This window comes from Aedes albopictus, unplaced genomic scaffold (assembly GCF_035046485.1).
Source record: "Aedes albopictus strain Foshan unplaced genomic scaffold, AalbF5 HiC_scaffold_470, whole genome shotgun sequence".
Classification (NCBI taxonomy): domain Eukaryota; kingdom Metazoa; phylum Arthropoda; class Insecta; order Diptera; family Culicidae; genus Aedes; species Aedes albopictus.
The window spans coordinates 1-25000 of record NW_026917277.1 but is presented as its reverse complement, the minus strand read 5'-3'; the positions used below and the strand labels follow the sequence as shown (position 1 = coordinate 25000).

General features: G+C 38.7%; 6 protein-coding genes across 7 annotated transcripts; 3 read left to right on the top strand and 3 right to left on the bottom strand.

Annotated features, from left to right (window-relative positions):
• Window positions 1-5: 5 nt before the first annotated feature.
• Window positions 6-6724, top strand: LOC109422856 (major facilitator superfamily domain-containing protein 6; the record flags this gene model as incomplete). The annotated part of the gene is made up of 5 exons (XM_062843700.1): window positions 6-38; window positions 104-273; window positions 332-635; window positions 703-880; window positions 6349-6724. Coding segments are annotated over 5 exons (771 nt in total), but the record flags the coding sequence as incomplete, so codon positions are not given.
• LOC109622707 (general transcription factor IIE subunit 1) lies at window positions 6468-12040 on the bottom strand. The gene is made up of 7 exons (XM_029852456.2): window positions 11899-12040; window positions 10797-11505; window positions 9197-10734; window positions 8999-9115; window positions 8849-8933; window positions 6966-7052; window positions 6468-6905 (listed from the first exon to the last, which is right to left on the bottom strand). Exons 2-3 carry the CDS (start codon window positions 11441-11443, stop codon window positions 10110-10112), a joined length of 1272 nt encoding a protein of 423 aa, XP_029708316.2. The 5' UTR covers window positions 11444-11505; window positions 11899-12040; the 3' UTR covers window positions 6468-6905; window positions 6966-7052; window positions 8849-8933; window positions 8999-9115; window positions 9197-10109.
• Window positions 12041-12148: 108 nt separating this feature from the next.
• Window positions 12149-13739, top strand: LOC109422853 (rab-like protein 3). 2 transcript variants are annotated; one of them, XM_019697748.3, is made up of 3 exons: window positions 12149-12286; window positions 12894-13255; window positions 13326-13739. In XM_019697748.3, the coding sequence occupies exons 1-3, from the start codon at window positions 12241-12243 to the stop codon at window positions 13665-13667; spliced, it is 750 nt and encodes a 249-aa protein (XP_019553293.3). In that variant the 5' UTR covers window positions 12149-12240; the 3' UTR covers window positions 13668-13739. The 2 variants fall into 2 exon arrangements, with proteins under 2 accessions (XP_019553293.3, XP_062699682.1); XM_062843698.1 differs by having other exon boundaries at window positions 13311-13739.
• Window positions 13715-14464, bottom strand: LOC109422854 (adenosine 5'-monophosphoramidase HINT1). The gene is made up of 3 exons (XM_019697749.3): window positions 14328-14464; window positions 14129-14251; window positions 13715-14061 (listed from the first exon to the last, which is right to left on the bottom strand). Exons 2-3 carry the CDS (start codon window positions 14240-14242, stop codon window positions 13792-13794), a joined length of 384 nt encoding a protein of 127 aa, XP_019553294.3. The 5' UTR covers window positions 14243-14251; window positions 14328-14464; the 3' UTR covers window positions 13715-13791.
• An 807-nt stretch (window positions 14465-15271) lies between these two features.
• LOC109422850 (tripartite motif-containing protein 75) lies at window positions 15272-16279 on the top strand. The gene is made up of 2 exons (XM_019697745.3): window positions 15272-15679; window positions 15743-16279. Exons 1-2 carry the CDS (start codon window positions 15571-15573, stop codon window positions 16105-16107), a joined length of 474 nt encoding a protein of 157 aa, XP_019553290.2. The 5' UTR covers window positions 15272-15570; the 3' UTR covers window positions 16108-16279.
• Window positions 16280-20043: 3764 nt separating this feature from the next.
• On the bottom strand, window positions 20044-20674 carry LOC115254777 (zwei Ig domain protein zig-8; the record flags this gene model as incomplete). Its single annotated transcript, XM_062843697.1, is given in 3 exon segments — window positions 20044-20238; window positions 20306-20465; window positions 20529-20674. Coding segments are annotated over 3 exon segments (443 nt in total), but the record flags the coding sequence as incomplete, so codon positions are not given.
• Window positions 20675-25000: the final 4326 nt, after the last annotated feature.

Below are 25000 nucleotides of genomic sequence, written 5' to 3'. Positions count from 1 at the left end.
TTATTGGAGTAGACATACTTGTTTCATCCAAACTGAAGGTAAGTAGGTATTCATAGTAGTAGTTTGTGAAGAATACGGTTTTAATTTTTTTTCATATTTTCAGCATACTCAAACAAGACTGTCGACTAACATTCTGCGAGATGTTGGCCAAATTTTTGTCTCATTTAAAATAGTGATATACTTCTGCTGGTGCGTACTGGTTGGTCTTGGTACGGCGCTGATTTGGAACTTTTTGTTCTGGCATCTGGAGGATCTGGCCAGTCTGCAGGAAGGGTTCGTGAAATTAGCACTGGAAATCTGCGATCAGAATTGAGTTTTAACTTCTTTTCAGATGCGGCCATGCGACTTGGATCAAAACTCTCGAAGGAATCGTCATGTCGATTCAGTGTTTCGGTGGAGAATTACCGTTCTTCTTCCTATCCGGGTGGATTCTCAAAAAGATTGGGCACATTCACGCCATGAGTTTGGTTCTGCTAGGGTTTGGAGTGCGGTTTTTGCTGTACTCTTTACTGGTCGATCCATGGTGGGTCATTCCAATCGAATTCATGAATGGAATTACTTTTGGATTGTTTTACGCCACAATGGCATCATATGCTAGCATTGTTGCTCCTCCAGGCACGGAAGCTACCATGCAGGTAAGGCCGGTTATGTTTTAAAATGCTCCTGAATATGTTAATCAATCCATTTGATTTTGAATTACAGGGTTTGGTCGGCGCCGTTTTCGAAGGAGTAGGAGTTTCATTGGGCAGTTTGCTAGCCGGAAATTTGTTCTTCAAAGTTGGCGGCAGTGCGACGTTCCGATGGTTTGGAATTGGCGCATTGGTTCTATTCTTTGTACACGTCATCATTCAGTTTGTGATGGAAAAACTAGGATCCAGGGGTAAGAAAGTTGACGAAAAAATTGTCAGTGATTCCATGTTGAACCAACCAGCAACGAACGGTACCACCAACAATGGTGTCGAAGTTGACTGTATTATTAGCAAAAACAATTCCATTTTGTCCCAAGCAACAGTGCAGGAGGAACTCGATAGTCCGAGCAGTGAAGATATAGGGAAACAATCACACATTGTGAGCAAAACAGAATGATGTTCAAAGCGAAAGGGGTCGCATTGCCAATTACGTTGATTTACACAAGGTTGTGTTTTACCTGGTTAAAATAACTGTACTTGTTATACCTTATTTGAAAAACAAAACTATGTTTTACTAGACTATAACTCCACTTATTGTAGACTGAAGTATAACCATATTCAGTATGTAAAATTGAACGCATTTAGTCTATCAAATAAAGTACTCATTTTTTCGATTCCATTCATAAATGTAAAACAAAACATAATAATGTGAGACATAATTATAGAAAATAATCACAAACAATTCCAAATGCAACTGAACGTTTAGGATTGACGTGACCTATCATGGTTCACCATGCCTCAGCGCCACAATCCATTACTACCTACACGGTAAAAAATCTGCACTGTGATATAAACTGATTGGCACTTGAATTCGCACTACTGTTCAATCAGTTTGTTATCAATTACATATCATTTGACAAAGAACATCCAATGCCTCTTCAATTTTAATGTAACTTCACATCAATTCGTTGTTGACAATGTTTTGATTTCAAAACTAAAACTAAAAAAAATGTGTACAGCCGCACCCAGATTCGATACCAGGACCTTTAGAGTCGCGATCAACTATTTTACCACTACACTGCTTCGCATCTGTTAGAGAGGTGCAAATCGAAGCGAAGCACTTTCTACCGCCTGTCATCTATATTTACTTTCATGCCCAAAACAGTCATTACCAAATCAACAACTTTTCACTTTAGATCGTATTGATTTTTACAGTAGTGCAAATCGAAGGGATTTTCTGTTGATTTCTCTGGTGGGTTTGTTTTGGTCCTCAAATCAACACTGACAGCATTGCGATCTCAAAGGAAAAGCACTTCTGATCATGTTGATTACGACATTGAATAGTTAAGGGATTTTTCCCTTACATCTAGCGTGCAGAATTTTTACCGTGTAGTACATATCCCACCGAGAATTATCGCCAGCATTTTAAGCTCATGAGCTCCACATGATCGTACAAAGCTAGCGGGAAAATCAGTGTTTTATACAGAACGATTTCCGTTTGCGTTTGCAAATTGCGAAACCTTAGCTGGTTACGCGGTTTGTAAAATACTTCATTCACAGCTGTTTCACTTTAAAAGAATCGTCATTGTCACACGTCGCAGAAGTTTCGAGATAGATACTCTTCAATAACCTTCAATAACCTAACACCACTAGGCCTTCTTCTGTCTCTATCTGCAGTCCTGACCTCTTGAGGTAGACACTTCGTCTACGATTCGAACACTTGAATTTGATGCATACAGAGTTGCGTGTTAGCCTCATTAGTTTCGTCGTAAAACCATGTTCTGATACTAGGCATAAGCCATAGCTCTTTTCTCGTAATTTCTTAAAAGTTCCTAAGACCGACCGGGAATTGCACCAAGATATCCGAAGCTTAGATCATAGACAAAGCTATGTTAAAAATCAGCGAGTTTATCGCTTCGACAGGGCCGTAAATCTAGAAATCTACAGCGTTCATTCGATAAGACCACGCCATCCGCGGGGCAAACAAATTGGTCGGAGTTCGTGAAAATTGCACTACGACTGTTGAAATCGTCTCGTCGCATGACAACAGTGACTAGTGACATTTTAAATGCCTAACAAGAAAACGCATCTTCTTATCACTCACCGTCTGCTGTTTCTATCATCATCTCCCGGGAAACCCGTTCTCATCAATTTGGGAAGCTCCAATCCATCCAAGCTATTCTTGCATTGCTCTACGTTGTCGCTTCTATTGTACGTCATCTTTAGACTGATAAAAGTTGCTCCATATTTATGGCTGTTGCAAACTTGTCGGACGATAAAGATCTAGACCGTTGATTGACAAAGTAACCCTACCACAGAGAAACAGACGTAACATCTATAATATATTACAGTTATGATCATAGCCAGAAAAAAGTAGCGTCGAATGCTATTGTTCGTGCAGTTGAAAATCGGAATTTTTGACACGCGAAAATCTATTTTTCTCCTAAACCGTGTGTCGGACGTACGTCGGGCACAGTGCGCTGGATAGAGGGCCAGGTCCGCTGTCCAGCGCACTACGTCCGACGTTAGGTTTCACGTATGGATTTTGAGAAAATTCGATTGTTGGGTGTGGGGAAACTTCGGGTTTCAACCGCGACGACAATATTAATGCTGTTCTTGGTTGAACAACCACTAAGTACCGAATATTTGAATCGGTCGTTAGAAACGTATTTGATCGAGAGCTACCCAAGTAACAGAACTAGCAGAATAACAGTTTGTTAAGCTAAAGTTTGCTTAAGAAAAGTTAAATCCACTCTTGTACAGCAAAAATGTTTGTTGGGGAGTAAAGAATAACGTCTGTTACTTTGAGATGAAATTTTTAATCACCCTGGGCTAATTTATTTCATCAACAGGCTACCCTGGGCTAATCCCCATTGTCTTCCACCATGTTAGCATGAATTACATAGTCGAATGGTGTGGGCTACTTTTGGGCATCGAATCTATTTTGGCCACTTACGAAGTTGCGGTATATCTCATCGATTGATTGTTCCAATTATGTGAACGTATTTATAATATTTCATGAAAACTTTTTTCAATAACAGATAGAGAAAAGCCAACTCTACCAGTTAGTGGCATAAGCTTACATTAATAATTAGAAATAAGGTAGAAGCGTCAGTTTTGGCCAGTTGGGTGTTTTAGCCGTAGTGCATCATTCAACCTGTTGTGACCTGAATCGGCATAAATTTATTTTTTACTAGTACACCCTCATCTGAAATGATGATAGCTGTAAAAACCATATATTTTGGTAAAAAAAAAGGATGGGAATGCTCAATTTAACTTAACTATCAACCACAGTTACTAGAATTTGAGAGAATAGAATCTAATTTATCTTTAGGTTGGGTAAAAAAGCTATTGCGTTTAATTGGCTTGTTGCACGCAACCATGCCGTTGATAGAAAAGATCGCACTTTTGAGTAATTTAGTGCCATCGTGTTCGATTTCATCTTTTGACAACTGTTTAACCCTTTATAAGGCCGAGAAAACTGGAAGAGTTGTCAACGCATACTATTATGGAAATGATTATATACATGATTACATGTACAAAACAATTTTTGTTTGAAAGAAACTCTCAAAAATCTAGGTGGCAATATAGTTGCCACTGCCCGTTTAGGCCAAAAACGCTCGTGGCAATATAGTTGCCACTGCCCGTTTACCCCAAAAATGAGCTTTTGAGGTGGCAATATAGTTGCCACTGCCCGTTTAGGCCACCAGCGTTGGTGGCAATATTCTTGCCACTGCCCGATTAGGGTACTTTTCTTCTTTTGACTTCGACAAAAAGCCGGAAAAGAGATTTTAGAGTGGATTGGGGCTTATGTCATAATATAAACTGTGTAGTTAAGCTCATGTCAACCCAGAATTTGATTGTTTCAATTTACCAAATATAAAATTTTACAATAAGTTTGAGCTAATTTTCTTCACGCGATCAAATTTAGCCATTTTTGAGACTACAAATGGCTCCTAAATTGTTGTTAAAGCTTTGTATAGTTCCAAAAAAATACCAGGCGTTGTTAGTAATCCTAATTTTGCGTAAACCAAAAAAAAGTTCGAAATAAATTGTTATAAAACAGAAAAAAAAATACAAACAGTAGGTGGCAATATAGTTGCCACTGCCTTATAAAGGGTTAAAAGACTTGTCGAGCTTAAAAATCGTCAAGGGGTGATCCAAGAAGTCGCTCCTATACAAACTTTAAATTTGATTGATTTTGAATCAGTTTCCGGGTAATTATGCGAGTACGATTTGAATCCAGCTTGGCATGCAGATTCAGAAGAGGGTGCGAGACCATTATTTTGGGCAATTTCTGTTATAGCTCAGTCAATTTCATATCTATTGAATTGTATTTTTTTTACGGCTAGATACTGTACGTATCGAGGTCGATTGATATATAAATAGACTGAGCAGAAGCTGCTCAAAATAGGGCTCTTGCCCAGGGATGGGAAGACTCACTTGCAAAGAGTTATACTCATTTGCTATTTTCTCAACTCAGAAGCATGTTATCAAAAAACAGTAGTGTATGGAGGACTTTTACCTTGCAGTTTTATCTAAAAGTTTGCCGAAGCCAGAGCTATGAAAGCGACACTCCACGAAGTGAGTGTAATTTACATTCACCTAGTGAAGAGTAGTCTTCACAGTTCCCTCACTATACTTCAATATGCGTGTGGGACCTTCTCACTTCATTCGGAAAACTTTAAAACAAAACCAAAAGGTGAAAGTTCTCCATACATTGTTCCTTGGTAGCAAGCTTCTGAGCTGAGAATAGCAAATGAGTGTAACTCTTTGCAAGTGAGTGTTCCCATCCTTGCTCTTGCCAAAATAGTTCCACACACTAAAATGAGGCACATTGAAAACAGATCGAAGGGATGTGATATTCAAAAGTGCTTACTCGATAATATAGTACAACTCGATGGTATTCAATACCTAAGTTTAGTTTATCCATTTCAAAACCGCATACTCACCTTCGCGTTGAAAACGATTTTCCAAAGAATGATTTCCCTCTGAAACGTTCTGTATGACTGATTCGAACCATCCATTCACAAGCCACCGAAGCACTCAATCTTCAATCTGTAGGGCTACATCACTTGTTGCTATCTTATTCTCCATACCAGACGGTGACTAAGCTATAAAGATTGCATTCCGCAAACAAGGCTACACGATACTATCGTAGATAGTCGCAACTTAGTAGCCGGTGGTCTATAGGGACATACAATGTGTGATTGATAAACCGCGTGGGACTGTCGTGTTTTAGTGACTGGACTAACTGAGATGATGCTCGTGCCAGATAAAGTGTAAGCATTTTTTTTTTAAATACCGTTGGCTTGCCTGTAGAGAATCCAAATTATTGCATGACCGCACGACAGATTATTTAAGATATATTTTCAAATCAAATTAGTGATCGATGTCCTGCCCTCTTTTTGCTCGAATTGGTTTACGTGATAGTCCTATATGAAATTAATAGACATAGAATAGATATCGATCAAAATCTGCAGTACATACGTTGTTCTAAGAAAACTTAAATTTTGTCGTGCATATATCCCGTATATGAACGAAATAAAAGGGCGAAATGATTGGCTTTATGATGTTTGGCCTTTTCTCAAAAAGAAAAGCACCGTATTCATATAGGACAATCACGATTTTCTAGAACAGAATGCTGCACGAAATTCTTGCATGTGATAATCGCCGCCTTTCATCAGCGAACAAGAGCCTAATTATGTTTTCATTTCAGATACTAATATAGCATACACTACGCCGGAGAACGCTATGCACCAGCTGGAAGACGATCAGCCAATTGTACCACAATTGGACAAATAGGCACAGAAGACACTTAATTAAAACTCGTCGCAATAAGTAGTTCCATAGATGATTTTATTGATATGAAAAAGCACATGTCTTAAATATATGTGTAAACTGTTACTACAATCAACCGTGATTAAAATATTACATTTGTCCTAAGGATATCTGTTTTCGTTGAATGACAAAGGCCTAAAGGCTTTTAAATAGTGTACTATTATACTTATTTTCTTGATAATTTTATTGTTTAGATAGGTGAATGCTTGTAAGTTATGTTTTCTTTCAACAATGGCCAAAAGCCTCAACTGGTACACGTGTGTTTGATTATTCGTGTTGTCCGAAACCTGTTCCCGTCAAAGACTGGTGTTGGTGCTAAGATTTTCGATTTTGAACTTTTTTACTGCCTGCCACCAGAGATTCTTCATAGTGTAACTGTTGCAATTTTGATGCACATTGGTTAACTTTTAGTTCTTGAATGTCGAGTGCCTTTGCCTTTAAAAAATGAAACGTAATGTAAATGTATGCCTCAAAATAAACAACAACCATACTCACTCGTAAGCTTTTAGTTCTTTGGTGTATTTGATGCATTTGATTCTTAATCCGAACAGCCTTTTCTCTGTATACTTTTGCCTTGTTGATCTTAAATAGAAAAAAAAAAAACAGAGCTTAATTAACATGTTTTGAAATTATTCTGTTATTTTGATATCATAGGAAAAAAAAATCAGCGGACGTCCCGAAGTTGTTTTAGGTGGAACTTTGGATATGTTATAAGAATGCCTGGTTTTATTTTGTCAAAACAAACTAAGGAGATTTTTAAACCAGGGAATAGATTCTTAAGAGGGTAGATCTTTGGGCGCTATAGAGGTCGATCATAATCCATGTAGACCAAATGTTCGTCACCTCAGACCCCTCCCTCCTCGTAGACTTTTGTCCATATCTACAAATTTTTGAAAATTTGTATGGAGCTACTGTTCCTTCCCCATCAAAAGTCTTCAATAGACACATACTTCGTCACCGACCACTTCTTTTCCACGGAACCGTAACTTGTTCTGTGGCTTAGTTGGTTGAAGCGCCGGATAAGCGATACGGAGTCGTGGGGTTGAATCCCACCAAAACAAGTGGTATTTTTCCATAAACAAATAACAGGTCAATTGAACATACTTAGCCTTCAAATGCTTCAAGTTTTTACGTCTACATCAATCTATATATTGTGGAAAAAAATGCAAGAACCGGGCAAACATTTTGGTTTTCCAGTGATTGAAATAATCACTCCCCAAAATAGAAGCACCACATCAGTTTTGGCCATATTCCTTTCTTTGGTTTCTACAGGGGATAGACAAAATGATCGGGACAGGCAAAATTTTCACTTTCCAAAAAATGTTCAACTAGTTGTAACTTATCGAAAAGTGCATCAAATATTCTCAAATTTTCACTGTAAATTTATCAATTAATTGTGTATCAGTGGTCAAAATTTGGCAAGCTATTCTGCACGAAGTTATAAAGATTCTTGAAAAAGGTATAATTATCCGATGACCAACTTTGAGCTGTTATATCTCCGGATTCAATGAACCGAATGCAATGAGATTTTGACCATTTATGACTTTATGACGTTTGACACAAGTTTAAACTATTGCCAAGAGAAAAAGTTATAGCGATTTCATTTATTTTATGATTTTTTTTCTGTAAATTGGTCTATTTTTAATATGCATCCCATTACTTTTCCAATTGACTGTCGGCTATGTTGTTACTTTCGTTCAAAACAGATTTATACTCAAAATAATTAGAGGGAATTTAAATGAACTATAATTAGCATCTTAAATTTTGAAACGATGTTGAAGTTTTAGAAAATTTGGTGTTTTATTAGGAAAAAATCTAATCGTTATAATTTTCTTTCGTGTAAAGAATTTTAATAGCCCGATCTTTTCGAAATTTTGTCCACTGATACACAACTAGTTGATCAGTTTAAAATGAAAATTCAAGAACATTTGATGCATGTTTCGAAAAGTTACAGCTAGTTGAACATTTTTTAAAAAATTAAAAATTTTGCCTGTCCCGATCATTTTGTCTATTCCCTGTATTTTGGCCAATTGCTTGTATTTCTTATTGGAGTGGCCAAATTAGAAGCACCATGGTCAAAATGGACACATAGGAGCTGATTTTGAAAGGGAAACCGAGTGGATTTGGTGCAATCGCGCACTTTTATTTACGTTTTCGGAGTCTTGAAAACTAGTGCGATAGTCCAGTGGTGAACTAAATGCGCTATAATTAGCAAAAGGCACAATCACACAAAATGAATATGTTAAATACATACGAATAATACAACAATAATTTTAATAAGTTTAAGAAAGGTTCTGTTAACCATAGGTAGATTAAATCAGGTTTTTAAACAAATCCGCTAAGTTTGATGATTTTGTCTATACTCCAGTACAACTTACCATTTCGCTGATTTGTTGGACTTCTTGGGTAGAGTAAGCAAGCTTTTCATTTGCAATCACAACCTGCATTTCCTCTTGCTTTTCCCTTGTTAGTAAAAAGACAATAATTACTATAACTTCAATAAAACATAAAAGACTTAGTATACTTACAACAACTCATTTAAATTGCTCTTGACTTGATTCAGTGTTGGTTCGTACATTTGTAGAAGACCGGATGAGAGAGCTCGCACTGTCTCGGTGTACTCACCAGTGTCCACTCCCTCGGCTCTGAAATCACCAAAGGGGAAATTCAATCACATATTTTAGGCAAAATTCAAGCATTTATGAGTAAATATCTACATTACTTACATGTCCTCTGACATCGCCAATCTTTTTGTACAGAAATGGTGGAAAAAACTACTCAAATTCGCTTATTTTCACTAAATTTAAATAACCTAAGCTTATTTCGCCTTCGTGCACGACGTATGTTTTGTTTATGTTCATCCGTTCATCCAACTCATTTGCATCTGCGAGAGTGAATTCTAAAATGAACTAAATAGAACATGTTCGCAAATTATGCTGTTGTTTCAACTCCAGTTTACCGAAAAGCAATTTCCCGAATAATCTCAAAACCTGCGGATTTTGTTTAGAAGCTTTATAGCCATTTCCATTTCAGCCGTCTCATTTCGTACAGCGAGTGTCTATGGAACTAGACTAAAACTGCATGTCCGTCATATTAAGTTTCTGTTATTCCTTTCTCAAGCACTGCCTAACGCGAGGCCTAACACATGTTCTGCATTTGAATCGACTCGAAGCTACAGAATAGGATTATTGCAATATTAGTTTCCTTAAGATTCGATTATACTTAACCCTTTCCTTCCCACGACTTTGAACGACGATTTCTATGCCAAGAAAGCGTTCTCGAAGAAAGTACTGGAACAAAAGTTATTGCAAATTGGCCAAATTTTTCGAAATCAACGAAAAAAATTTTAGTTGTAAATCAATAATATTTTGATTGTTTATCAATAGTTCCACTATTGAAACAAGTAAATGACAGTTGGGTTTACCTAATGAGATTGCAATCATATTCTGAAAGCTATTGCATCATATGCATCTAATTCCGTTTGTCTCGAGTTCGTCGAAAATCGTTGGTGCTCTAGAGCAACCATGGGAAGTAGAGGGTTAAGGTACATTCCTATCTGTTTTGTAAATAAGAAGCAACCCATATTTAAAGTTGTATAAATTCAACATTTTGTTTTATTCGTATTCACTTTCAAAATATCTAATCGTACATATGACTAAAGTGATCTTGGTACACCTGAATGTAGGTTTCCTTTTCCTGTGGTGTCATTTCTGCTATTAGCGTATCGTTGATCTCATCTACAGGATACGGTCGCCCTGCTACCGTCACGGTTGGCGTGTCATCGTCAGAATCTGTATCCATGATTTCCACCGTGGGCACTTCTGTATTATCGATATCTTTCTCGTCATCGCTACTATCGCTGGAATTCTCATTATTGAGACCTAATCCACGTATAGCGTCATTTGTAGTACTTCGTGAACTTTGCTTCTCATGTTGTAACAGAACAGACATAATATCGTCGTTTTCTTTACGACTACGCGAAGACGAGATAACGTTGGTATTGGTTGCCGCCGCCGATGGTTGCGTTGAAGTAAACGCAGCTTTCTCGAGTATCGATTCCACGGAGTTGTCTTCCACGTCGTTGGTGATGACGGTCGACTCAGTCATCCATACCGGACGATCCTTTCTTTGCGTAGTTGTTTCTACCGCGTCAGAATCTCCAATTGTAACATCGACTCGTGTTTCCTCCACAGCGAATCCACTGGACCGCGTTGCTTCGCCGGACCATTGTTCCGTCGGAAGTCTATTAGTAGGCTTGGTAACACTGAAATAAAGAATATTTCTTAATTAATATAACGAAGCAATACAGTTACCGCTAAATCTTACCCTCGAATAGTATCGATGTCCACTGGTTCCGGTTCCAAAATTTCTGGAGCCAGCTTGATATCTTCGACTTGCCGCAACAGGTCATATAGTGGCTGCAGTTGCTCATTGAATTTGGCTAACAACAAACGAGAGTCCTTCTTTGGCAGTGCAGAGCTATCCTCTTCTACCGTACTTCCACAAAATGTACATCTAAACTCACCGGTTGTGAAATCAAACAGCTGATCCGCTTCCAGATCTGTAAAAGTTTTCTTACACGAAGGGCACTTAAAACTGGCTCGGCTGGTTGCATCACGCTCTTCGGTTTCCATTCGTTTGCGCATGTGATCTAGCTTATATTTTACAACATTCACGAAGGTTTTGTAGTTTATGAAGTAATAGTTTACTTTCTGCGCTTTTCCATCCGGACCGGTTTCCATTTTTAGCCGTACTTGCAGGAATTTGTCGTTTTTAAGCACCGCTATTCGAGCTCGTAACATTTTACGTTCAAACTTCAACAGCTCGCAAATATCGTCCTCCTTCATGCATGGGTTGCGCACTAGCATATCGACCACCAGCGCATCTTCGATGGTGTAAAATCCACGAACGACGAATCTAGCGAGCTGTTTTAAACTACTCGGAATTTCTGTAACGTATCGTTGATCGCCCATTTTGTGTGGATTTGAGTCAATGTCTAGAACTATACGGTTTTAGTGATGACTGCTTCGCTATGCTGAAAACATAAGCGAATTAGCATTAGTACAATTATTGTTGGTGCAGTTCGGTTTTATTTCAAGCAAGTTTTTAATTCCAAAGAGATTTTCTATTTGTTTCTCTTCTATTTTGTTAATATTGTGCATGTTAATTGAACAACTGCAACCAATTGTAACATTTTTTAAGCATGCTTAACGTGAATTAACTACCTGCCTTATACTAATAGTTGCATAATATGTTCTGTCTATGGTCAGCTCAAGTTTTGTGATAAGTCATAGAATTTAGTTACAAATCGAATAAGCGGTGTGGAGCAAAAACAATTGTTTTGTGACTTGAACAACTCAATCATGAAAATAGTATTTTTTTTTTATTTTATTCTTTTTTAAAATCTAGGACGATATAAGTTACTCACCCCTTAATAAATGAACCAGGATTTCTTTGCTGTTAGATCGCGTTCATAACTGTGATGCGTTCATGCTCTCCGCCGAATGAATTCCTGCCTGTCGCTCTCGTTTGAAGCGCGGAGAGATGATCAACAAACCGCCACCGCGTCGAAGCCGAACGCCAGAGCAACACTGAAGTTTGACAGCAGCCTGTCGCAGTCCCGCGCGTGCACGCTCCTAGCACCACAAGTTGCTATCTCTCTCGCCGACTTCCCCCGAACCGGACAGCAAGACGTCGTTCACTTGAAGCAGTGTTGTTTTTCTTCCACTGGAGCTAGGTTGGATCCACTGACCGGAATTGAACCGATTTTATGGCGGCGATCGACAAAGTTCGCGTCCTAGTTGTAGGCGATTCCGGTAATTCACCACGTTATTCTTCCGGGGACAGTCTTTCGCGGCAGAACGGATCACTAATTCGGCAGAAAATAGCAACTTTTATCGGCGGCGATCAAAATGTCAAACACAACAGCGCAGCGCCATGTTGAAAATACGCCTGGGCTCCGTAGGATGCCAGTGCTGCCAGTTTTGGTGAATGTGCAGCAATGAAATTTACCCACAAGCAAAAAGACATCCAAATTATTGTTTATGCGATTGTTATTTCTATTTTATAGAACTAATTGCAGTATCATAAGAATCTACTTTTCCTTCGATTCGTAATGCATCTGGATTTAAATGCATAATTATAAAGAGTTGGATAAGAGTTGTCCACGATGTTATCTTTCGTAAATTTTCAATATGATCAATTATTTATATTGAATATAGAAACAAAATTTTTATCTGAATTATTTATTTGACTCAATCCATGGTGGAGTTGATTTTTTTAATTATTTGGTAAAATTAAGTTTTATTAATTTGTGCAAATTAAGATGGAATACTGTAATTTTCATTTTTATATCCATATTTTGCGACATTGCCTTTCTTCAATTTCTTTACACCAATTAAGAGTTATTTCTTATTTTTGCAGGTGTTGGAAAGACTTCGTTAACACATTTAATAGCAAATAATGAGCCATTGACCTCACCGGGATGGACTGTCGGCTGTGCCGTCGAAGTGAAACTTCACGAGTATAAGGAAGGCACTCCTTCGCAGAATACATTCTTCATAGAGCTGTGGGACGTTGGTGGATCGATCAGTCACAAAAACACCAGAGGAGTGTTCTACACTCCAACACACGGCATTATCTTGGTGCATGATCTGACGAACAAGAAGAGTCACGAGAATCTGCAGCGCTGGCTAATAGAGATTTTGAATAAGGACGGGAAGGACGTTATCAAGGGTGGAGATGCCCTCGACATTGATCCGGAGCAGTTTCTTGGGTCAACTCAGGTAATTGTGTTAAAAGGCGGCAATCGGCACGTGTGTAATAAAAAATAATTTTTAGTTTAAAAATTCTCAGATTCCAATACTGGTCATCGGGACAAAGCTTGACATGCTGGATGAGAACCATAAGAATAAGATTCTCAACAAAACTACTTCCGGAAGCATAGCAGAGCAATGCGGTGCGGATGAAATCTGTCTGAATTCTCATGAAGCCAGAAGTCTAGCTGCTGGAACTACAGATTCTGTCAAATTATCCCGGTTTTTCGACAAGGTCATCGAACGTAAGTATTATAGCAGGGACACTGGTCGAAAGTATGCCGGATCGTACAATCCATCGCTTCCCGGACAATTCAGCACATTCAGTGCGGCACCTCAACCGAGCCTCTACACCCAGACATCATCGGAGACAATAGCATAGATATTATCGGAAAATTGTGATTGATTAGTTAACGAAATTTGCATGGCTGAATGAAAAGCATATTTATTAAAAGATTCGGTATGAATTTAATCCGAAATTTTCAAAAATGGTACATAAATCACTCTTAACCTGGTGGCCACTTCATCTGCCGTCCGCCAAGGACATGCAAATGCAAGTGGTAAACGGACTGGGCACCATTCTTTCCGTCGTTGATCACGATACGGAAACCTTCTCCGAGGCCTTGTTCGGCTGCAACCTTCTTGGCCACCAACATTAGATGACCGAGCAATGCCTCATCTTCCTCATTCGCTTTCGATAGCTGTGGGATCGGTTTCTTAGGTATCACCAAAAAGTGCACCGGAGCCTGAGCGCTGATATCATGGAAGGCGACACACTGAAAGAGCAAACAATGACATTATACAACGGGGAGGCCATTCCGGAATGTTTCTCGTTCTAATTACCCGATCGTCTTCGTGGATGAAATTGCACGGGATCTCCTTGCGAATGATTTTCCCAAAGATGGTATCCTCTACGGTCGCATCAGCCGCCTGGGCTTTAGCAACTTCATCGGACATGATGACTACCTAATTGAGTAAAGAATATAATCAATTTTTTATCAGCTTTTCTGTTCGACGTCATGGTGTTCTTCTCTACATCTACCTTTTCTTCACACGCTGCACTCGAATGATTGTATCCGTTGTCTGCCTGCCGAACACCGGTAAACTGCTGTGCGGATGCCGAGCCTACCGAGCGAGAGAGAATCTAACGATGACATTTGAATGTCAGCTTGGCTGGATGAGGACTTAGTCTGAGACGATGAAGTAAAACGAATGAAATGAACGCATGGCATAGACAAGCATATGTTAAATATTTATTTCGTCGTTGTCCAAGATTGTTTTGCTCTAAAAATTTGACTGAACAGCATTCAAAAGTGCGATATAAATAAATCTAGATTAAGTTTAACCCTCGAGCGATCGCGCTGTTGTATTTTGTACAACACGTTGAAAAAATCTTGCTTTTCGTACTCAGCATTAGTGTGGTGCTCACTCAGGTAGTCAAAGGCGGGAGTTACGGAAGGTTAAATTAGGGCGAAAGTAACATGAGAGACTTTCTCTTCTGCAAATTAAAGTGACAAGATGCAAATTCAATCGAACTTTTTTACACTTAGACGTTAGATTGCATCGCAACCAAATTTATGACCAAAAAGTGCATCCATACTTGCATCTTGTCACTTTAGTTTGAAGAAGAGAGAGAGTCGATGAAATGAACTCGCTCATGTTACTTTCGCCCTTATTTAAACTCAATCTAGAAAAAATGTGCGTGTTGGAATCGTGGTTCGGTTCGTCTTTAATTTTTATTCGTTGCCGTTCTTTTTCGAAAAAAAAAAATAAAAACGGTAATATGTTTGCGTGAAAATCATTAAGCGTGTCGAACAACCACTACAGGTTTACAGCGGTACTGTTTTTATCATCAACTGCCGTCACTTTATTTTCTCTCTAAAATAAAAGCTCTCATTTTTGAGTAGCGCCCATGCCGCACAAGGACTGTGTTGGAAACACACATTTTTTTAAATTGCTCGTACGCTCACATTTTTGCAAAATATCAATATTTTTCGGTATTTGAAGGTGGTTTATAAACCCAGTGAGTTTGCCATGTCGAAACTATTGCAAAATACATGCTCATGTGAGCGTACGAGCAATTTTAAAAAATGTGTGTTTCCAACACAGTCATGTGCGGCATGGATGTTTACTAAAAATGTGCAGGCCGAACACATTTTTGAGCGTAGCCGTTTTTGCGTGTTGCGTTTTTGTGGGAAGGACGTTTTGTGTGAAGTTTTTGTTTCGTTTCAAAATAAAAGTGCAATTTTGTTCAATATTTCGATTTTAATTTGACCGAATTCACCATGGTTACTAATGCATCGATGATGGACATTAAACTGCTATCATCCTCGGAGCCTTCTGACCTGACTTCAGATTCAATCAGCTACTGTCGGTACAATCTTCGAAACCGAGGTAAACCACAGTGAGACTTCTCTATGTCGGTTGTCCACCCTCATTTTAATGTCGATTTCTCAGGTTCCACGATGTTCACCGCATTGGCGGAATCGGAATGTCCCATTTGTCTGTCCGATGTGTTCGACAAGCCCGTGGTCGTCAATTGTGGCCACACGTTCTGCAGAGAGTGCATCCGTTCGTCGATGGCCAAATACAAGAACTGTCCCATGTGCAATCAGGTGCTCATCGAAGCACTTTTCTTGAGTGATCTAAGATTTACCCGAAAGCTGAACAGCAGCAGTAAGCTTCAGGTGCCGAGTGCGATCGAGACCAATAAGATCCAGAACGGTAAGAATGCGAGCAACAGAAAAAGTGTCAAGCCTAAGTCTACAAATAATCAGAAAAAATCCGTCTCGAAACCGAAGAAATCGCGCACCGTTCAGTAGAATGATTTTCGCTTCGTAAATGAGAATCTTATAGAGAACAGAGTTTTATGTCCATGTTCATATGGATATTCCATTCAGTGTATTTATCCTAGTAATGGAATTTATTTCATAAATATAGATGTTAAAATAGAAAGAATTGATTTCTTGGTAATTACAAGGCATAGATGATACACCGGTAGACTATTGCAAATTTATGGTCAGGTCTCAGGCTACTAAACCAAACGATACTTTTGCATATGATGGTTTTCAAAATCCGCTATGATACAATTCAAAGAAATTGAACTATTGAAGATTGTGCTGGAGTGGAAAATGTAAAACCTTCTCCAGATTCCACATCAGCAATTCCCCAAGCAACTGCCGACGTGCGGTCTGTGCAGTACAATCCGTATTGGACGGATTCTTGGCTTCAATCACTCTGCCGTGGACGTACCGGCACAAAAAAAAGATCTATCATATTGTGATTACAGTTTCTATTAAAAACTGCATTAAAAATTATAAAATATATCTTTCAATGAATGCACTTCATCTATTTTACTTATACTACCACTTATGTAGCATTCTCTCTTTCTCTTCTTGGCGTAACGTCCTCACTGGGACGAAGCCTGCTTCTCAGCTTAGTGTTCTATGAGCACTTCCACAGTTATTAACTGAGAACTTCCTCTGCCAATGACCATTTTGCATGTGTATATCGTGTGGCAGGCATGAAGATACTCTATGCCCAAGGAAGTCAAGGAAATTTCCTTAACGAAAAGATCCTGGACCGACCGGGAATCGAACCCGTCACCCTCAGCATGGTCATGCTGAATACCCGTGCGTTTACCGCCTCGGCTATATGGGCCCTATGTGGCATTCGTGTCTATCAAATATTTTACATTGTTTTAGTATTATGTGTTGAAAAATGTATGGTTTTTTGAAGAATACTGTAATTCTTGATAAGATTAGGAAAGTTGTTTAAAAATTAGGTACCGTAATCCGGGGTAACATTGATCAGAATTCTCGATCTTTTTTGAATAGTTCTCCTGTTAAAGCAAGCGTTACATGTTTTATATTTGTAAAATTTTTAAAACAAGTACTAGTTCTCTGATGTATGTGTTAAGCTATTCGAAAAAGTATTGTGAAACTTTAAATCATGCTAAATAAGGCTTTTTAATCTAATTTTTGATTTTGTAGATTTTGGGTAACATTGATCATGTCAGTGATCAATGTTCGTTTGTGTTTAAAATACTTACTAAATTTAGGGCCTTTGATTTCAAATATGTTGTCCAAATTCTAACAAGTTATGTACTTTTTGAGTTATTTTAAGATTAAAATTATCTAATCCGCGAATAACGCCTATAGGTAGGCAATTGCTCAAGGAATTGATATTCTGCTTTGAATAAATAGTGTATTTTACTGAAAAAGAGCACTTTCATTGAGGTTTCGTTTATTAAATCCCACTCTAGGATATCATATTGAAGTTATACAGTGATTTTGACCTTATATTGTATCTAGGATTCATACCAAGCATGAAAATTTGACAATGCATCTCATTGCGTTACGAAACACAGTTAAGGCCGCACGGGACGACGTGTAAATTTTGCTATCTTACCTCTCTTTCTAACAATTTGCTTCGCGATTTTGAAGATGGAAATATCAATTTCCACTGCACTGACGTAGCTGAAACTTTAATCGATTGTGAACCGCAATGAGCAAATGAACGATCAAATTTCTAGTCAATAATATGAAGTAGAAGTTGAGATTTGCATCTTACTAAAAACAGAGCAATGGCGGACTATTCAACCACCGTCCCGTCCGGCCTTAAGGAAAACCCGATTTATTTCAATGTTTATGATATTCAATTTTCATGAATTCCATGTCGTTTAAGGACAGACTTGTTAGAATCCCAAAATGGCCGCCACAATGGCCGGCTTTGGCACCTACTCACAGCTACTCACGATTTCGAGCGCACAAATCTCCTCGTAAACATAACCAGTGCACCCGATCTTCTTATTTTAAGCTTATTACAAGTGAGCAAGGACAGAATAATAAAATGCACTGTTGTTGGAAGCTTGCTTCTTGAGGTTTGTGCGTCTGAAGTTCTGAACTGATGCACTGTTGAAGCGGAATTTTAAGATGTTTGTATTTAATAGCCAAATAACAGCAGATTACGAAACACTATTTGTAAGCAGCAAACTGATTCAATTAAAAATGTTTGTTTGGACATTTTATGAGGTCGGTCAAGCCGAAAAATGTTACCCCGCTGATCAAACACACATCGAAACAAAAATTAACTATTGGTCTGTCTCAAGAGCAAACTTATGTGTCTTCGATGGATTTCGGGCCATTTAATCCGAATCCGGTCTCATATTTGCCGCAGCACGTCTCAATTATTATACATTATTATACATATTTGCAGATAGTTTTTCTTAGAAACAGTAATTACTATACGATGGATCTTTTTTTGTGTTGGTCACTGTATCTGTGCTGTTTTCCGTAAGATATGGAATGGAAGTTAAAAGCACACACGTTTGCAATGGGCGTAAAGAACGGATGAACCAAACTACCAACTGGGAGATCCAGATTGCAGCAATACCAATGTTGCTTGTTGTTTTACTCTCTTTCCTGAAACACGCTGTGATAACTTGGATGTTCCGAGGAGTTCTGCTGCCCAAATAATGCTCGGTGGTTCCCGGATGAGATGTAAGGTGAAGTCAGAACGCTAAGTTTTGGTGAGATTATTCCAATTATCAAATTACTTCAAAACCAAACGTAAGGTACACCGGGGCAAGTTGAAACGGGTGGGGCAAGATGAAACAGCGGGTTAACATGATGTTTACTAATGATGACAAATAGTTTGATCGTCATAACGCATAGTTTTTGATTCAAACAATCTTTTAACGAAGGATAAATTACCAAATTGTATTGAGATCTGTTTCAAAACTTCGTTTTTCATCTTGCCCCACCCGTTTCAACTTGCCCCGGTGTACCTTAATCTTTTCATGATTTATGTTTTCTCGTACAATAGGTTATTTAGGTAAATGCAATCGGGGAAGGGGTCATCATATTCTTTATTCCAGAGAGCAAGTAATGTGTAACGGCTTTTGAGCCTAGACATGCGGGTTTAATTCCTTCCCATCAACGGAGTGACGGTAACCTTCTTGGCAACATCAATTCCAACGTTTTTGTTTCACATGGTTTACACATACGGAGCGGCGGACGAGATGTCGACGTTATAATATTTATTTTATTTTTAAATGTATGTTTGCAATGACGCTGCACAGTAGATCTGCCATCTTCATTCTTTGTTATGTATCTCCGCTTCCGCTATGCACTACAATGATTGATAGACAAGAAAAATGATAAAAATAGTCGATGTTATCATTTTCATGGATTCTTCCAAGAGATGGTTGTTTATGTGTAAATTATACTAGACTAGAATTACAATACAAAATGCTTTATGTTCCAAGTTCCAGGTACCGAAAACTCTCTGTGAAAAACTATTAGTTACTTGCTTATTCTGCGAATAGAGTGACGACGTGACGAAGGTCGACTCGAATGAGGTGACTCTCCATTTCATTTGTACTCGTTCTACTGTGATAAGTGCTCATATAACACTTAAGATGAGAAGCAGGCTTTGTCCCAATAAAGACGTTGCACCAAGAAGAGGAGAGGAGGAACATGGCTAACTACTGTGTTGAGGAGTATTTGGTAACCGAAATTCTTAGGTAAGAGTTGACATCGATGTGACGGGTAAGCGGGAATCTGGTGCTTGAATTTATTATTCAATGGACCATTCAATGACAGCTCAAGGCTACAATGCTTTGCGTATGCATATATTTGTTTCGGATCATTAATTAATAGCCAATGACAACGTCTTGGCTCCAGGTCGCAATTTTTATTATTTCCAATGCATTCTTTCAAACCCTAATTAGACAGAAGAAAAGTTCCAAAACTTAATTAACCCTAGGATGCGTTGAATTATTTACAACCTTGATATCGAAATGTTCTATTAACATCATCTTGCTTTGTCCGGGTGACAGTAAAATATGCATAGATTCAGGATGCCGGCTACTAGAGCAACTAATGATGCTACTCTCGAATGGACTCCGCTCCCTCCTTTATTACTGGCTATTGCTTCTTGTGTTTCATCACCTATCAAATGAAACATTTCATTAGCATACCTAAATTACTAAAAGTACTATCCCTTGTTTTTGCTTACCATCCAAAATTTGAACGATGGTACTGGCTGCGCCGTACAGTTCCGGAGCGCACGTATAATTTCCGGAGTCGTCAAAGTCCACGTTTCGGATCACGTGGTAGGACGTGATGCTGTTCAGGGGAGATTTATCTCGCTTGCGTAAGGATTCATAAGCCACGATCTGAAAAAGTTGGACTCTTCAATCGTAATTCCCACAGTAAAGTGATCGTTTTTTCATTTATACATCATTCTGGTGATACCATATTACGTGGTTGGGTCGACGATCATAATTGTGATTTATGATGCAGGTGAGGTTGAGGTTTTCTCCTTTGTACGCATATACCATAGTTCCTTCAACTATCTGCGTCGTTGCCGTTAAGTATAAATAATCTGAAACGGAATAGGTGCAAATTACGATTTGTCGTACTGTGTTGGGTAAATAAACCGAGAATAAGAACGGGAAAAATAGGATGATTCTTCAATTGTTGAACACTTCCCAAATGTTGAATAGTTTCTGAAAATCACATTATAAATCAAACTTGAGTATTTTTCGCTCAATGTAAATAACTGATGTTGTGGTATTACACCGATTTAGTTACAAATTTATACATAGGCTGACTTTAAGTATTATCGGCAGGTTTGTTCTATTCATCATGGGGGCTAAATTGTCTGAAACCTGGTCGTGTAATTTAACTTAGTTGGGAAATATTCGAAGTCAATTTGGTCGGGGTTCTGCTAAACCGAACCAAAGACCATTTTTTGAAAAATTGAGTTTTCTTTACCATTGGATGAAGAAATTGATGATCCTCCTTCCATGTAAAAATGCAGTAATTCTGACAGCTCTTCGTGGAGTAAATTCAAAATTTCTGTTTGGCAGAACATACAAAAAATAAAATTGCATCCAACCAGAGCGAACTGTAAACCATTCCATAGAATCAGCGAAATGTTTTAGTGTTGGTCCAGATGAAGAACATTTCAAGTTATGCTCATCGCCGTCAAATTTCTAACTTCCAACCGACTCATAGTAACAATCTGTGGGAGAATTGAACACGTTATTAGAAAGACGGATGTTGGAGGATACAATTATGTTTCGGTGGTGCTGATCGCCATTTTTCCAAATCACATTCAGCCAGACCGAACCAAATCCACTGCATTTTAGAATCTATTATTAAAGCTTGAAAAAAAAAATCAAACACTTGGTTCGCTTTGGCTGATCGAAAAATGGCGTTTTCACGAAAACCATGCTAGACAAGAATGTTTAGAACTTGATTCAGACTTAACGGCTGACCTTCAGCTAAGTAAAATGACCTAGAGGTAACGTGCTTGGTTATCACTTAAAGGACCCAAGTTCGAATTTCTTTAATATTTTCGATACTTTTTTTTGTCTTAGTTCACTTTGGCAGATCATTTTCATGGTTTTCTTCGACCAGTATAAATTTGAAGTACACAAATTGCTCCATTTTCACATCTCAGGACCTCAGGACATGCAAAGACATCATTTTACATAATCACTCTTGCTCTGTGCCTGCACATGCACCGCCTATAAAATAAACATAGGTGGGAACGGCTGAGCTGGGAGGGCTTCCGCCGTTCATATTTCAAACTATTTTGAGACCTCCATAATATATGCGATTCATGTAAAGAATTGTGACTGATATCGATTTCAACTTCATGGACGATGAAAAATCGAGTTTTTTTTTCGCAATCCGACTGGTTTTCTCTGAAACAAAGAAACACAGTCAGCCACACTGAACTATAAACCATATTCCAATGTTTTTGTTCAGCCAGAGTGAACTGAGTGCGAAGTACTCAAAAATTAAATGTATTTATATCAATGCTTTCAAATAATTTACATATATTCTTCATCTCTGATGGTTAATAAAGGGTTGTAAGTTACATACACCTAAACCTTGATTTACGTCCACTATTGGCTTAGCGAAAAAAAATTCTACCGACAAAATAATGATCAAAATACACATTCTGATATTTTTGTACACTTCTCCTAATCACGAAGATGTTTTAAAAAATATAAAACTGTTGAGTTTGCTCATTGTCTTAGCGGTAGAATTTTTTGTCGCTCAGCCAAGCATGGACGTAAAAAAAGGACAAGGTGTATAAGCGGAAAAGCTTCAAATAATCTTAGCTGTTGTTTATTTGTGAGTGGTTGAACTTTAAATTTAATTATCTCGAAATAAAGTTTTTGGCGCTTAGTTCGGTTTAGCAGAACCCCGGCCATTTTCAGTTCAACAGGTTTAAAAAAAAACATTGCAAAAAAAACAAAACTGCCAAAACACGTGAATTTTCCAATTTTCCCTTACAAATTTTGATTGAAAATATTGTACCGCTGATGAGCAACACAGAAACTGCACAATTCTTAAAATTAATTTTAAAAATAGCTGTTACGAAATAAGCTTTGAAGACAAACATACCACTAGTATCAAAGTTACACCATAGTTAATACAAGAGCTGGGAGGGTGTCCTTTACATTTTTGCATTGTTGAAATTACTTTTTCATTGTTGTTTTATTTTTTTCATCATATACCTACATACTTTTATTATGCATCCATGATCCAATTGTTGAACACTGACATAACCTAAACTATTAGCCAATTTTTTTGTTTTTCTATTACCCTTGAATTATGCGAGCTGCAAAACGATGAGTCGATAAGAATAGCGTCTAACATAGCTCTGGTCCTCACAAGTCCCTACCTCATGCTTCCACGGGTCAATCGATGACAAAGACCGCCAGCTAAGAGTTATGTGACTTTTAGCGCGAAACAACGGACAAGAATTAGAATTTGGAACATATGAACCGTAGCCTAGCACGGTAAACTGGCACAACTATCCAATGAGGCATGCCGTATGAAGCTTGAGATTCTAGGACTTAGCGAAGTCCGTTGGTCGAACCTTGGAGAACACAGATTGACGTCGGGTCAAATTCTGCGATACTCTGGCCTACGCGGTGAACACGCTCCTCGTCACCGTGGAGTTGGTTCCTGCTCAGCGCTCACGGCCACGCTGTGCTCATGACCTATTAATGAGAGGATAATTGTAGCCAAATTCAGAACGTGGATACGAAACCTTACCATGATCCCATGTTACGCGCCAACCGATGCTGCCGAATTGTAAGACAAGGAGAACTTTTACAGTCAACTGAATTCCAAAAGGTAATATCAAGATCCTCATGCGCGACTTCAGCGTGAAGATTTGTTCCTGCAACTCGGACTATGAGCACGTCATGGGACGCCATGGTCTCGGAGAAATGAACGAGCTGTTTGCAGAGTTTTGTGGCAGCAATGACATGGTTATTGAGGGATAGATTTTTCCCCATCGACCAGTGCACAATGTGACATCTGAGTGGTGCGAATAGAAACGGTTTTATTTTTCAAGCTAGCTAACACACACCTACACACTCCCGGCACACAGATTGTAAACACGCACGAGCGTTCAATTTTCTTGCAACCACCTCTCTCAGCGCCGTTGTCAAACACGCCGTCGCGATGCTGTTCGGAAATGGTAAACATGATCAATCCACCATTATTCCAATTTTGTTCTCGTGTTAGAAGTTTATTATTTTCCAATCGCGGTGGAAATTTTGATGGATAGTTGTAAAAAAATTAGCAGAAATCAGGGTGCCAAATGTTCATAGTCGATGACTGAAAACAACACAAATTTGAATGATTATGCACTGAATATTCAAAACAAACAAATTCATTTTCGCTCTCCCTCTTCACACAGTCAGTCAATTCGTAGTCATTGAATATGAAGCCAATCGAGAAACATCTTCATAATTACCTACGTTGATGGCTATGATTCCTTCCAAAAACACTCCACAACAATCAAATGGAAAAAGATCTGTGTAAGGAACCTTTCAATGTAATCGAAACGGTAAAATTTTATCAGCAATTTAACACTTTGTAAGATGTTCACAAATATTCATTGACTTTCATTCAGTTGACAAACGAGTATCGAGCAGCTGAATATGAATATGCAGGCAAGTGAATGAAAATTGCTGCATGGTGAACTTTAGCTCGTCTGCTCGAAAATTTTGCGCCCTGGCAGAAATAGGCTCAAAACAATGTTTATCCTTCTCTTCGCTTTTCAACGGCTTGACAGCGGCAAATGGAGATATCGTGACAACAGTTTTGATTACATCCGCAGCACCCAGATAACAATACTCTTCAATCAATCACACAGGTTCAACAAGGTTTAACATAACCTCAATCTTCAATGTTTGGCTCCTGCTGAGAGAGCATATGGTCCACTGCACGAATTCGTGCTGGCCTGCTTTCTCCCACGTTTGAGCGGTGCCGACACCGACCATTGAGTCAGTCGGCGACACTCAGTGTGACATATGGGTTTCACGTGATGGCATCACGGAAAATCAAACCGACCACATCTGCATCAGCCGAAAATGGAGGCGGAGCCTTCTTGATGTGCGGAACAAATGCAACGTCGACGTTGCATTGCGTCCGACCATCATCTCCTAATCGGCTGCGCATTGCGAGAATCCATCGACAGGAGGAGAAAATCGGACGCCGATTCAACACACGCCGACTGGAAGACGCTGCGGTGAAAAGGTCCTTCGTCGAGGAGCTAGAAAATCGTGCTGTGGATAGGATCAATGGCGCTCCATCAAAAACGCTTCCATCGCCACCGGCGAGAATAATTTGGATGAGCTACGCACCTGGAGAAAGCAGTGGATCACAGATGATA

Coding starts and splice junctions, on each gene's coding strand:
- LOC109422850 (XM_019697745.3), top strand. CDS start 15,571: ATGGTTACTAATGCATCGATGATGGACATTAAACTGCTATCATCCTCG. Junction 15,680..15,742: donor GTACAATCTTCGAAACCGAG/GTAAACCACAGT, acceptor TCGATTTCTCAG/GTTCCACGATGTTCACCGCA.
- LOC109422853 (XM_062843698.1), top strand. CDS start 12,241: ATGGCGGCGATCGACAAAGTTCGCGTCCTAGTTGTAGGCGATTCCG. Junction 12,287..12,893: donor CCTAGTTGTAGGCGATTCCG/GTAATTCACCAC, acceptor TTATTTTTGCAG/GTGTTGGAAAGACTTCGTTA. Junction 13,256..13,310: donor AGTTTCTTGGGTCAACTCAG/GTAATTGTGTTA, acceptor AATAATTTTTAG/TTTAAAAATTCTCAGATTCC.
- LOC109622707 (XM_029852456.2), bottom strand. CDS start 11,443: ATGGGCGATCAACGATACGTTACAGAAATTCCGAGTAGTTTAAAACAG. Junction 10,735..10,796: donor GACATCGATACTATTCGAGG/GTAAGATTTAGC, acceptor TCTTTATTTCAG/TGTTACCAAGCCTACTAATA.
- LOC109422854 (XM_019697749.3), bottom strand. CDS start 14,242: ATGTCCGATGAAGTTGCTAAAGCCCAGGCGGCTGATGCGACCGTAGAG. Junction 14,062..14,128: donor TCATCCACGAAGACGATCGG/GTAATTAGAACG, acceptor TTGCTCTTTCAG/TGTGTCGCCTTCCATGATAT.